Source organism: Musa acuminata, unplaced genomic scaffold (assembly GCF_036884655.1).
Source record: "Musa acuminata AAA Group cultivar baxijiao unplaced genomic scaffold, Cavendish_Baxijiao_AAA HiC_scaffold_1099, whole genome shotgun sequence".
Classification (NCBI taxonomy): Eukaryota; Viridiplantae; Streptophyta; class Magnoliopsida; order Zingiberales; family Musaceae; genus Musa; species Musa acuminata.
Window position 1 is genome coordinate 45,913 of NW_027021312.1, and position 14,249 is coordinate 60,161.

The 14,249-nt window shown below is 36.4% G+C and overlaps 1 protein-coding gene across 2 annotated transcripts; it reads left to right on the top strand.

The window, feature by feature from the left end:
* The first annotated feature begins 706 nt into the window (after positions 1-706).
* On the top strand, positions 707-13,988 carry LOC103974195 (uncharacterized). Of its 2 annotated transcripts, XM_065177984.1 has the most exons (13): positions 707-2,171; positions 2,271-2,383; positions 3,092-3,121; positions 3,200-3,342; positions 3,940-4,116; positions 4,264-4,327; positions 4,429-4,533; positions 4,977-5,130; positions 6,540-6,629; positions 8,381-8,436; positions 8,748-8,805; positions 9,906-10,402; positions 13,740-13,988. In XM_065177984.1, the coding sequence occupies exons 1-12, from the start codon at positions 2,090-2,092 to the stop codon at positions 10,040-10,042; spliced, it is 1,209 nt and encodes a 402-aa protein (XP_065034056.1). In that variant the 5' UTR covers positions 707-2,089; the 3' UTR covers positions 10,043-10,402; positions 13,740-13,988. The 2 variants fall into 2 exon arrangements, with proteins under 2 accessions (XP_065034056.1, XP_065034057.1); XM_065177985.1 differs by lacking the exon at positions 9,906-10,402 and having other exon boundaries at positions 709-2,171.
* Positions 13,989-14,249: the final 261 nt, after the last annotated feature.

Consider the following 14,249-nt stretch of genomic DNA (forward strand, 5'->3'; position numbering starts at 1 on the left):
AGCGGATCGAGATCAATTGATTTCAAGCCCAACTCGACGATGCCAATTGTGAGCGGGCCAAACCAAAAAGGATAGTGCACCCGTCAGCCCTCCCGTAGTCGAGAACCCTAACCATCTTTTCTTTTTTTCTTTCAGTCTTCTGTGTTTCTTTATAAAGAATATAGCTTGCAATTATCCTAACGTTCCCCATTTATATTTTATGCATATGAGTGACAGGGGAGCTAAGCTTGAACCGTCTTTCTATGCTAACATCTACACGATAATATATGTTGGACGGTGATCGACTCTAATATTTCATATCAATCGATTATAATTAATTATCTGATTTTATTTTCCCTATCGACTTATTTCAATTAATTATACGATATTATCTTAATGATAAATGATAATTTTGTTATAATAAAAAATATTTTTTTTATAAAATAAAATAAAAAACTAAAAAAGAGAGGAAAATAGTTAATATTTATTTTCCATCGTTACCGAGACTAGGTATAACCCGAACCGAGCGATAAAATTTGGATCGAGATCAATTTATTTTAAACCCGACTCGACGATGTTTGTAAGCGAGCCAAACCAAAAAGGATAATGCACCCGTCAGCCCTCCCGTAGTCGAGAACCCTGACCATCCTTTCTTTATTTTTTTTGCCACCGGTTAAGTGGCGTCGAGCAAGCGTAGATCGCCCTGGCCGGACGCCTCCTGAGATCAGCCAAATCGAGTTGTCGATCTCTGACCTAGCAGACTCGTACGTTCTCCCCTCTTGCAAGATCCGGTACATGTTCTATATCCCTCCTAAAAGTGAGCTTCATGTGTCGATTCTTTCCGATTTGAACTCGTCGCTCTGTTTTCGGTATGGTCGCCGGCGATATGGTGTCGAGAATCGTCAATCGGGTTTCTCGGCACCTTCCATAGCCAGCAATATTGATCTTTCTCTCATAACCAATCTTACGGGTGTTGTTGATTCGTCTTCGCTCGCTCAGCGTCACCTATGCCCCCGGTTGTGACATCCTTCGCTTATTTGCATCGTCCTTTCTGTAAATTCTATTGTTATCCCCATCATCTGGTCTTACATCGATAGAGCACCAGGCTTGGTCAGGTATCTGCTGGACTCGATGGCTGATACAGTTACATGCTTGGATGATCAACAAAGCTCATCGACGATTCGGGTGACATGTCCACTCGATGGTTGATACAGTTACATGCTTGGATGATCAACAAAGCTTATCGATAATTACCAAATCTAACAGCTTTATGTTATCGACTAATTTGTTATTCTTTCTCGAAAAAATTGGGTGATGCTAAGGATAAATTCTTAAGTTAAGATCAGTATGACATTAAACTGAGATTCGGGTGATATGTCCACTCGATGGTTGATACAGTTGTTACATGCTTGGATGATCAACAAAGCTCATCGATAATTACCAAATCCAACAGCATTATGTTATCGATTAATTTGTTTTTCTTTCTCGAAGAAATTGGGTGATGCTGAGGGTACATTCTTAATTTAAGATCATTATGACATTAGACTGGGATTCGGGTGACATGTCCACTATCAATTAATCTAAGGAACTTGAAGACAAACAAAACACCATATGATAGCCTAGTAGTTGGATCAACATAATGCGTCGATCAAGATGGGATGTTTACCAGACGATTACTATTAGTAAGCTGCTAAATGAGATAGAGGCTCCATTATGTCGAGATTCGAAAGAGGAGTTGGCTCCTGACTTCTGAAAGAATAGCTGTTTAGCATGACAGGATACCGATATTGTGGCTCTAAGGAACATGAAAAAATATGTTGAAGCTAGTTTAGATGTATACACAGTGTGATTATATAAAAGATCTTTTGTCTTTTTTTGTTTTCTCCTTCCCATCAAGTATGTTTGAAACTCGTAATTTTTGGGACATTGATTGATCTTTTTCTACCTACTTCTCTTTGGAGATTCCACAGCACAAGATTTTGCAGCCCCTACACCTTAATTGCTTTGTTATTCTTGTGTGTTCTATTGATCGGTTAATTGTTTTGCTTTTACTTACTGGTGAAATTTATAATTTCGGTGAAGTTTTGAGGAGCCAAAAGGTTTCAAGAAGATGCCACGAACAAGTGCATTGGAGTGCCCTGGATGCCCACCTTTGAGAGCCTTGACGACTGACGTGCTCGGTCTTGTAAAAGGTGGTTGTTATTGCTTAAACATTACTCTTTCTTGAATGGTCTACATGGCATGCATTTCTTAATTACAACTCATGATGTGATATTGCAATGAGTTTTCAGTTGTCGAAGCTCATGGAAAGACTGGAATTCCAAAGGTGGTAGAAACATGGGGGCAGCCAAATGCTTCATCTTGTGTCCTTGCTGCTTCTTATTCTGATCACAAAACTGATCCGGTTTGTTATCACATTCTTTGTTGGATTTGAGTTATTATACATAAATGGATGCTATGACAATCTTAACTACTTAATGGGAGGTAAACAATCAAATCAAAGCTTATGTTAGTCTCCTTTTGGATCTTCATGGCTTCTTGGTAGTTTTGAAGTAAACCAGAAATCGATCTTATTAGTTTCTCTTGAATATTAATGAAAGCTTCACTAGTTTGAAGCTAATATTCATGTTATGTTCTTCTTTCTTAAAGAAGCAGAAACCTATTTTGTGCCTTCACTTTCCAGCTTGAAAGTTTAATTTGGATGATCAATGGAGATATGGTGGTTTAACATTACAAAAGAAAAGTGTATGTTCAAAGATTTTAGAGTTTGATTACGGTGGACAAGCATTCCTAAGTATTATACAAACTTTAATGTGATTATTCACGATTAGTTTGAGATCTAGGATCAATTCCTATAAGGAAGTTTTATAATTCATTGGAACCCTGTTTTGGATTTGCGAATTCTGTTGACTATAATGTCACATTCTATTTCACATTCTTGGATTGGCATGTAATCACTAAAGATGTGTTTCCACCTTTCTTTCCTTTGTTTGGAAATTCTTATATGTTACTCTAGTATAATTATATCTTTAATCTCATAACAGTTCGACGTGTAAAATATTCTTCTACCTTCTAGACATGACACTTGTTAATTGTTTGCTGTTCTTTGCAGCTTTTGGCTGTTGCTCGCAAGAATGGTTTGGTAAGTTATCATATATGAAACAAGAGAAAACCCTCTTTTTCTAGGTTGTTGAAACATGGGATATTCTATGAATTCCAGGTTGAGTGTCTAAATCCTATTAATGGAGAGGCTTTGGGCATCACTAAGATCGATCAACCCTTATCACTGGATGGCTCTCTTAATGATGATCATGTTGTTGGATTGCATCTCTTCAAAACTAAAGGAATCGATGTTCCATCAAGGTAACATAAATAAATGCCATAGTTCATAGCTCATAGCAGATGTAGCATTTTTTTGAACTTGTATCCGAACATTTTACCAATCTGCTGTACCTAAGATATATTCTGTAGAAACTTGTTCATGTGAAAGAATATCACAGATGGTTGAATTAAAATTTTAGCACCTGCCCAATTGGCATTTAGAGGGTCAAACCTATGACACTATCATGTTTAAAAGACTGCTGCAGGCATATGTATCTGCAGGACATTGAATAAAAAAGTTCAGATAGATTATTCTTGCTTTCAGCACTTACTCCTGTATTTGACATCCCAAGGTTCCAATGTATATAGATAGTGAAACTTAATACGAAGGTTTATCTAGTGATTCAAGAGCAAAGCTTTGTGGACAAAGAAAGTTGTATTAGAACTAGAAGAGAGGAGAACTAGCTGACGTATATTCACAATGATTTTGCATATGCATGCATCTGTATGCAAGAATGGAAATTCTGTACATCTATCGAGTAAAATTTAGTTCATGGTGGTACTGTTACTTACAAACTTTAGTTGTGATCTCGAATTGCATGCACATTCTTATATTCATTCAATCCTTATGTTTTTCAGGTCAGTTTCATTACTTACCTGTCTGGAAAAGGGTAATGCTTGCTTGAGGTCCATTCCCGTCGGTGATGCGCCAGAAAACTCAACTACTGCTTCTCATATTACATGGAATGTATGCTCTTCTGGTAAAATAATATGTTCTTCAGTGGATAAAAGTGAGAATTATGCCTTATTTGGAGGGTAAGTTTCCGTAAGCTGTTAAAGAAATGTATATGAGTTTGTTGCAATTATATTCATGGGTGACAGCCTCTTTAATAAAAATTTGAAAGGTTGTTATATTGCCTAATTTTGGCCTAGTACTTTAATTTGTGTTTTCTTTTCTCTCAGGAATGGCATTGAATTGAACATGTGGGATCTTGGAAAATGCAGTAAGATCTGGAGTGCAAAATCTGTGAGTCACTTCATTCTTATTAGTGCAATTTAATGAGAGTTTCTGGTCTATTTGTATTTTGATTATGAAGATTCTATCGGTTTGCTCTTTGTCTTTTGTAGCCTCCTAATAGACTTGGTATATTCTCTCCAACTTGGTTTACTGCTGCAACTTTTCTGAGTGAAGATGACCATAGAAAAGTTGTGGCTGGCACGATCAATCATCAGGTATGGCACTATGAAATATGTTTACTAGTTGTAGCTTACAAGCTAAAAAATGCTAATAGTTGGGAGTATAACTTTTATTGTAAGTCTTTCGACAACTTTTGCAATTGTTGCCATGAGATCGAGGATACATTTGAAAGTCTTAAGTTTGATTTTATGATAACAGTGCCTGACCAAACTTTTTTACAAATACTGCTTGCACATTTGGAGTGTTAACCAACTTGTAGTTAATAAACAGTTTTCTTCTGTTTATTGATTAATGTTGAAATATTCTTGACCATATGGTCTATCCTGGTTAATGAATCTTTTGTATATGGTTAATAGTTCTTGACCCATTGCTTTAGAAGTCGAGAAAATGATGTAAACTAATTACTCAGTCCGCATGAGATTTTAATGACCAGTATGCTGTTATTCTCTTATTTGTTAAAAATTATATCTTGTGATAGGTTCGTCTTTATGACACTTCAGCACAGAGGAGACCTATAATTTCAGTCGACTTTAGAGAATCTCCAATTAAAGCAGTTTGTGAAGATCTAGATGGCTATACAGTCTATATAGGCAATGGTTCTGGGGATCTTGCTTCATTTGATATGAGAACAGGTAAAAGTCATAGTTCTAAATGTACACCATGCGGCTATGCTTTAATTTTATTTACCTGATTCATTCATCCTCTTTAGTTTGTTGTTTTTTATGATCATAATCTCATGATTCTGAAATTTAATGTATGAGAACTAGTGAAAGTCATAGTTCTACAAGGTCACTGTGCAACTACATTGTTAATTATATTTAGCTGTTTTGTTTATTTCTCTTTTGTTTTCTTTTTTTGTGGATATAATTTCTTGATTGGATATAATTTCTTGATCAGATCCTTTCTCTGATTGTCGTTTAGTTATAATCTCATATCTAAGACTCTTTGATTCTTATAGACATTTATCAGATGTCTAGCTACTTGTTCCTACTCCCATAATAAATTAAGTCCTATTACCATAATGGACAAAATTATCACGGTTTCTTATTTTATTTCATCGATAAAACCTTTTTAGTTTTTGGGCTGTCCGATGAACCTCAACTTGTTATTCCTTTATGGTCAAATTGTTGGAGTTAAAACTTTCAGTAGAACAGAAAATTCTTTCAAACAGTTTTATGTCAGACAATATATGTGGCTACATCATAAGCAATTTTAGAAGCAATCAGCTGATGTTGAAGGCCTTTATGAAATCGTAAAAAAAGTTTAAGACTCAACATGAATTAAGAATATTGAACCAGGAATAGTCAGTTCCAACAAGGAAACTAAAGGTTTGAATGTGACATGTGTTGCAGGTATGGTATGCAAAAAGGAAATTATCCTAACTTCTATATTACATAGTTTTCTCAGTTGATTACATGATGTTCTAATTTCTTTTCATTGTCAATGAACTGGCTCAACTATTCTTAACTATGTGCGGTATAGTCATCCTCCTGGTTTTTGTGCAGTAATGCTTTCTGTCATTTCTGAGAAGTTCATGCTTTATGTTTACATTTTTGGTGACCTGTGCTCTTGGATTAAGGATTTGGTCCAAAGAATGTTAATGAAGTGAGCTCATTATCAGAGACGGAACTAGCTTGACTCACTTGGAACTTTTATTTTCTGTTATTAACTTAGTTCAAGTAATAATATTTCATCTAATTAACTGAGTAGATTTTTCCAATGTGAGCTTGAAGCTAGGACATGCTTATAGCTGAAAAATTTTATTTAACAATTCAAATTCCTAGTGTTGTTAAAATATTGGGTAGTACCATTCATTTTAGTTTTTTGAATTGTAGTATTTACCGTTATTCTGATGCTTATTATTTTGAAATATCTGAGTTTTCTTGTAATGGTTTCACATTTGTATCACCTGTTAGACAGTTAATAATTAGCTTCTATCAATGATGAATTGGCCCCTGGTGATTCAAGTGATTCAGGGTTACTAATATTTAGAACTAACTCCTGATGTTGACTAGATGGCAGTCGATTTCCTTGTTTTCAGGAAAACTGATGGGATGCTTTATTGGTAAGTGCTCTGGAAGCATCAGATCTATAGCGAGACATCCAGAACTTCCCGTGATAGCATCTTGTGGTAAGAAGTTGTATACTGTTAATTCAACATATTCAGTCAACTTTACTTCTACCATGGCACAAAATAGTGTTTTGTTTCCTCGAAAAAAAGGAAAGAGAATAGTGTTCCATGTTGGAAGTTTTTAGTTTATAACTCAGATATACCAAATTTAATATATTTGGTGGTTTTCATTTAATGTAACTTTTCAAGCTTTCTATTGTTCTTTGATTTGTTGAGTAACGATCCTCCATGGATTATCAGCCATTTTTGGATTTTATCCTTTAAAAATTCTCATTGCTTCATTTCAAGAGAAATTACTGGGTGCATACTGTTTCATCTTGAAGGTCAATGTTTGACATACTTTTCATGGTTTATTGGGAGTTATTTTACAATCAACTTTGTTAAAGATAAACATCCTTTTGTTTGTGTTTCTAATGAAAACCAGAGTGTTATGTCTAACATACGGCCCTCATCCTGCTCATCTTCGACTCGGGTTTATAAATTTATTACCATCCCTGACCCACACAAAAATTTAATGGTACTAACTGTCTTACCACTACATGAATTTCCTACGAGAATACATGTATTATTATTGGCATATGCTTCAGTTATATTTGCAAGATAGTTGGGGGTTCATTTTTTCCATTGGGGTGAGATGGGATGGTGCAGGCAGGCTTGGGGTTGGGTTAGGTGATATCTGTCCTTGTCTTGGACCTAAATCGGTTTTGGAAAATTGTACCCCAATTCAACCGTGATTATGCCTGTTTTCCTGTCAAATCTGTTCAAACCCGACCCAGTTGAATTGGATTGAGCCAAGTCCCCTGACCTTGCCTCATCTTTGACTCGGGTTCATAAACTTAGTACCATCTCCGACCCAACAAAGATTGATGTAACTGTTATCTCATAGCTTATGAATACATTTTTTACTATTGATATATTCTTTAATTATATTAACAAGATAGTAGGGAAATTACTTATATGAAATTGCTGGGGTTTTTTTCTGGTGCGGTCGGATACGTGGAGAAAGGATGGGGGAGGCTTGAGATGGGGATGGGGATAGGTGATATTGTTCTTGTCCTGGTCCTGATTAGTTTTGAACAATTATAACCCAACCCTGGGTCCGACATCGACCTTGACCCAATCCCCAATTTGATTGGATTAGCCATTGGGGCAGTACACCACAAGCCTAGTGTGAAATTCTCATTTCTAGCTATGTCATGTTGACAGATTTTATTGAAGAAAATATCTCAATGGTAGCAGTAAGCATCATCAAGTTTTAGGTAGTTCCCACCTCATTAGACTCGGCATCAGATGGACATCATTTGTAATATTTGGATGTGTTGTTTTGGAAGTTCTCTTGTTGGTAATTTAAAAAGATGATACATTCTGAAAAGTGTACTGCCATACTTTGGGATACTTGTTTGTGGTGACGTGTACCTTGCAAATTCAAGTTTACTTTTTACTAAATGTTAACTATAATTTTGAACGTGGAAGACGTAAGAGAATCTTTTTCTCTTATTTTGTTGGTCCTAGAGCTTTGTCTGAAATTTCTTGTCATGTTTGAAACTGTAATATATATTCTTGCTATGAGTTTTTTTTGGTAAAACTATAGTTAAGCATGAAATATTTTTAATTTCATATGTCATGTCTTCACAAGTAATATGTCAAACTATGCTTTGGTGGAAGCCTTAGTTCTTTACTCGCCACATTATGCATTAGTGTTTTGGTCGTAGGTTTATAAGGTCATGCTTAATGATGATATTGGTTTATAGGATTGGACAGCTCTTTGCGTGTGTGGGATGCAAAGACGAGACAACTTCTATCTGCGGTATGCTATAACTACTATCAGTTCATAAATGGATCTTGCTTCAACAAAATTTTCAATATCCATTGGCTTACATATAATAGAACATTTTTAAAGAAGGGAATTTAAGTTTGGTGGTGCTTTGCAATTTAGTTCTTCCTCTTGGTTTAGATTCATGTTTCATGTAAAGCCCATTAATTTATAGGTTATACTGGGGTAACTGGATGCATATTGTAGAGGAATGCATAGGTTCAAGAACTTGTGCTTGCAAACAGTTCACATTTTCTTTTTGGTTTGTATAAACCTATCATTGAGTATATTTCTTTTTTTAATAGGTTTTCCTCAAGCAACATCTAACAAATGTGGTGATCGATTCACATTTCTCAGACGAAGGTATTACTTATTTAACAATTTGGATTTGACGCTACAAATTCACATTTACATGCTCTATGGCTCTATACAACTTGATACTTCGGTAGATTCACATTGGAAATGAATGTGATATTAGTACATATAACTTGATTGACCTATTTCAAATAACTAACATGGTTAACATCTCGTGTGTCTGTTTCTGCTCCATACAAATAATGGATTAGTAGGTCAACTAAGTCCTATCTAAAACATAGCTAACCTCCATACAAATAATGGATTAGTAGGTCAACTAGCTTTAGGGTTAACACCGTGAACATCATGTACACCATGATAATAGTGTACTTGAGTGAGATTTTGAGCCAGTTCTGTTGAGGACATCTCCATTTGGTTAGGGTAGACTGTGACTTCCTAATAATCCCACTTAGGCAAATGACCTGACAGGGATGCTGATAATGCATGGGCTTAGGCAATTTGGGTCACATGACAAGGCCCACTTGGTACAATTTGGATCACTTGTTATGATGAACGAAGCCCTAAATGCATACTAAATTTGAAATAAAACCCAATCAAAACATATTCCATGTGTTCAGATTTATATAGTTTGATAAAATATCAGGGTTTCAAGAGTATACATACCTGAGCAACAGCATGCCCATGTGTGCTAGTTACTAGTAATATCAGTCCATGGACTTCTTACATCATTGGCAATAAATTTACTGTATTACACTATTAACAGCAAATGATTTAGACAAGCCTTACCATCAGGACTCTTCTGGTTCCCAGTGGTCATGGGCATCTCATTAGTTATTGTTGAATCTTTAGTCATGGTACCTCCATTTAGGTTTGGTCAAGTATTCTACCACACAAAAAAATCTGGCTAGCCTATGAAGTATTTGTGTTTGGGTATCATGAAACACAGACAAATAGGCATGTTTTGTGGCAGTGCTTGTCAGCACAGTGATGTTGGAACAAATTGTACATGTAGATTGTTGGTAGCTTTTTACCTAAATCATGTTCTAGAATAGGTCGGTTTTCTTCTTTAATTAATGTTAGAAAATCTGTAAGGAACTCGTTCGTCATGTAAAACAATTTGATAATGTCTCAAAATTCTTGTTAAACAGGTTCCAATGGCAATACTTGTGATCAACAAGCTGATCTACAAGTATGCGATGATACTGAAACCGTAGATAATGATGAATTGCCAATCTCTAGCGGTAAGAAAGCATCTAAAAGGAAGAGAGTTGGTAAAGTCAAGTAGAAAAGAAAGACTGGGGACCAATACGATGATGAAACAAGTGAAGCCCATGTATTAAGTCAAGCTGAATCTGAAGACAATAGTGTCTTGCCACCCCTCAAACAGGAAAAATCATCAGATGAGCACAGCAAGAGGCTCAAGCAGAAAAAGAGCAAGAAGATTTTGCCATGAAGGAAGCATGCCGGCCATCAAGAAAGTTGTGGTGAAGGATGGGTGAGTCCGTGATAATTCCATAATTTGTGATGACCAGGACTGAGCCCACCACCACCCACCAGCTAGATGAGTCTTGCTAAACTTGCTCGAGATGTCCAATTCTTTGAGAATTTGCATCGCACAAAGATCTTAAAAATAGTGGTTTCGAAGGTAAAATTAATGAATTGCATTTCTCTGTGGTTACGGAGAATTGTGATAGTTATATGCAATTAGAATTTTGATTTGCATATGGGTTACAGAGGATTCTCCACGAGTCATTTGTAGGCAAAGTGATTGCTTGTGCACAAAAACCTGATTCACATAATGCCGAATTATATAACTTGCAGTCCACACGTCACCAATATTTACCCATGACGATAACAAAAGATCTGACCCGCAAATACAAAACAAGCCATTGAAGGGTAAGGACATTTTGTTAAGTATGAAAAGATACAGCATAATTACAGCTGCTACACAATGACCGGGTAGAGAAAATGATAGTTAGATAGATGCATCATCAAAACAACCAACAACAACAGTGGAATCGAGTGTAAAATTAGACTACATCACACGATTCAAGCTCGAATTAGAAACCCTTACATTTCAGTTGCCTAAGTTAGTCACCATCGCAAACGAATGTATGATGTTGGCCCTCGACCAAGACGGCTGCATCTAACCTTTCTCTTCAGCTGCATATAATACCACCACCATGGTGGATATGGAACTCTTAGTGTTCCATGAGAGCAGCATCAGTTTCAGATAATGGTGCTGCAGAAGAAAAGAAAAAGGTTGCCACAGTTAGCGGTGTAGTAATCAGGAACAAGAACTATGAGCAATGCACTCAGCCAACAGAGTGGACAGTGAAGACCAAAATCAACACCCACACTAGGCAGTTTGAAAAAAATAATACCAACACATGCCTGGAAATATTAACCATACCGAGCAAGTCCTCGTATGCATCTTGGAAGAATGATGATTCCAGTAACAATGGAGGTGAGAAAACTTGATCCAGAGTGTCGTTGACTTCAGGATGCATTCTTTGTATTTTTTCAGTGGATGGTTGGAACAGCCTGGCCAGGTTTTTGTTCTCCTTCAGTCCATTCAATCTATTTAACATATCTGGAATGAAGCTTTGCTGGCTATTGGCATTACAGGAAAGATCTGTCATGTTCATCGGGGCCTGAACTTCTGGTGGTGAGGAGAAAACCAGTTGTTGATTTCTCCAGTTGTAGTAATCAGGAACATCGTCGATTTCTTTCTGAAAAGCAGCATCTGTTGTTGATAGAGGTATAAAGAAGTGTTCAGAACCATCATCACTGCTTCTTTCCTGCAACAATTCTGAGTTGCTTGATGAGCTTGATAGTGCAGCTTCACGAACAGAACGACGAATGTTGTGAGCATAATAATCATCAGTCTCTGAAAAATTAAACCACATGGAATAGTGAATAGACAAGTAAAATTTGCTCATCTCTATTTATTATGTAAACAAAGTAGAAACTGGATAATAGCTGTTGGTCTTCAACATCTGAATATCGCCTCAAGTGGGTAATGGCTGAAGGCGCTGACCTTGTGCTTCACCATCTTCATCAATTGTAAATGGAGGTGAAACTGTTTTTGGGGCTGGCAAAGTTTCCTGATTGGTTTGACTACCTACAGGATGCTGCTTTGGTGCTTGGTGGCCTTTCCCCGATGAATTTGGAGTTAGATTGAATAAATGAGGGAGTTTCAAAGTTGGACTACCGGAGACTTTCTCAATCTGAGCAGAGGAGAATTTACAAGTCATCTCAGCAACTTCATCAGTCAACCTTTCCTGTTAATAAAATTTCAAATTCATTAGCAGTACATAGAGGCAAAAAGGGACAAATCTTAAAGATGACAAATTCTTGAACTAGAGGTGATTGACGAGTTGGGTCAGTCACGTTGAGATGGGTTATATTAGGGACATGTAAGGCTGATGTGAATCGAGCCAATTTTCTAGTGGGTTTAGATTTCTAAATGAGGATTGAGGAACCAAACTATATAGCTATATGGTCAGAGTGGTTGATCATATTTGGTTTTGCATGTCAGAAGGGGATTCAAGAAGATATAATTAAAACATTGCTATAAGCAAAATGTATGCTTGACCTTAACATAGCCAACCAGCCAACAGGTCAAGAGTTCTCGACCAGGCTCTGAACTATGTTCATGACAAGTTATCCTAAACAGTCTGGTGGGTTTGGTTTGACTTGGTGCATGTGATTAGCAATTGATGCCTCTACTTAAAGCAGCTGTTCTGTGCTGTAGATCTATGTTCCGTTACATTTAGTTAAGATATATCATAAATCTGGATACAGAGCAACCCTGCTTTTCCAAATAACTGCATCTTGAAAAGTAACTTGATATACAGTCATTTTCCTTTTAAGTTATAGAATTTTGTTAGCCAGCAGCATATACTTCAGCAAATCCACACTGGCCATTTTGGTGACCACCGGGATTCCTGGTGTGGAACCTTATATAATTAGTCCATGGTTGCTGTGGCACTTTAGTGCTCATTACTTTAGTTCACACAGATTATACTTGTTAAGTAATGTTTAATGCTTTAGTGATGAAAATTGTAAAATGTGGTAGTCATGCTGCATATTATGTTGCATATGGATATAGGGAAATTCATCCTCCGATGTTTCTAGAGTAGATACAGTAGCATTTCTATAATCCTAGTTTGCCTATTTGATGGGCATCTTGGAGTTGGATATACCTGATGAACACATTTCTTTAGAGCATCATTACCTCTATGGGAGTAATCAAGTTGTGGATTAGTTAGAATCAGATGCTGCTGGAACTATTAGTTATGTGTGGCATGAAGACACCCTAAGGCTTCTGTTAAATCTAAACTTGTGGATTCTTGTGGTTGCATTTTCTCAAGGAGAGGCAAGCAGTGTTTTGTTACAGAAAAGAAAACAAAAAATTAGGCAATTTTGTGTCAAGTTTCTTAGGAGAAATTTAAACCACATTTCAACAGGCAAATAACTTGCTGCACAACCACGTAATGGTATGTTCATGATCACGGTTGCCGTTTGTGACTATCAGTTTTCCCAGCTTGATTCGTCTCAATACCACAGTTTGATAATTTTTTGATGTATCAATGAAAATAACGTTTTAGCATTTGCAAGCTAATTAATGGTTGCAAGGACCAAAAGTAAGTTTTTTATATAGTGAAGTGGAAACTGTAAGAAAATTATATATTTATTTTGTAGGCAGCAAAATTTATCTATGATTTTCTATTCATTCAACTTCTGATGAATATCTTGACAATTAATGCAGATTTCTCTTTGAAAGTTGACATATTCTATAAATAGTTACCTTATCACCATAGTATTTTTCATGTCAATGTCTCAAATGTTATTTAATGCTGCCGTTTTTTTGGTGTCTGATAACATGTGTTTATTAAGAGAGCGACTTAATTCTTTATTTGTGCTTTTTTTCCTGTTTGTTTATTTTGCTGATTGCTTTTCAACCTTTGCTGCTAAAGGTGAAAGCTAATGAAGGGGAGGGCTCGGAACTGCTTCGTAGTGCATCTGACAGCAGTAGCAGTGGGCATGCGGAATCACTCGCTGCAACTCTTGCAGAACATCGCCAACATTTAGTTTGCATACAGGTCTAGTGATACCAGGATAACACTAATCATTTACGGGCTAGTCCTCCCTGTAAAATTTCAGACCTTTATCCCTTTACTTTTATGATAATCCTTTTACTAATTCATGGGCAATTCTATTTTTCACGGGGCCTGCTGCCTATTGTCTTCAAACAAAATGCTAACTGCATACATGAAACATAACAACTGTCAGATCAGCTTGTGCTACAAATGGGTTTTCTGGTTAGATGGACAAGTTTCGTAAGATTTACCTCGGATGTTGCAAGTAGAGGAACCCTGTATAGGCCAATGTCAGTTGTCTATGCTTTCCATGATAATGTTCTCCAAATGTAATCTTCTTTTATAGATTAACTTAAGCCAAAAGACAACGTGGTTCGAAGTGCTTTA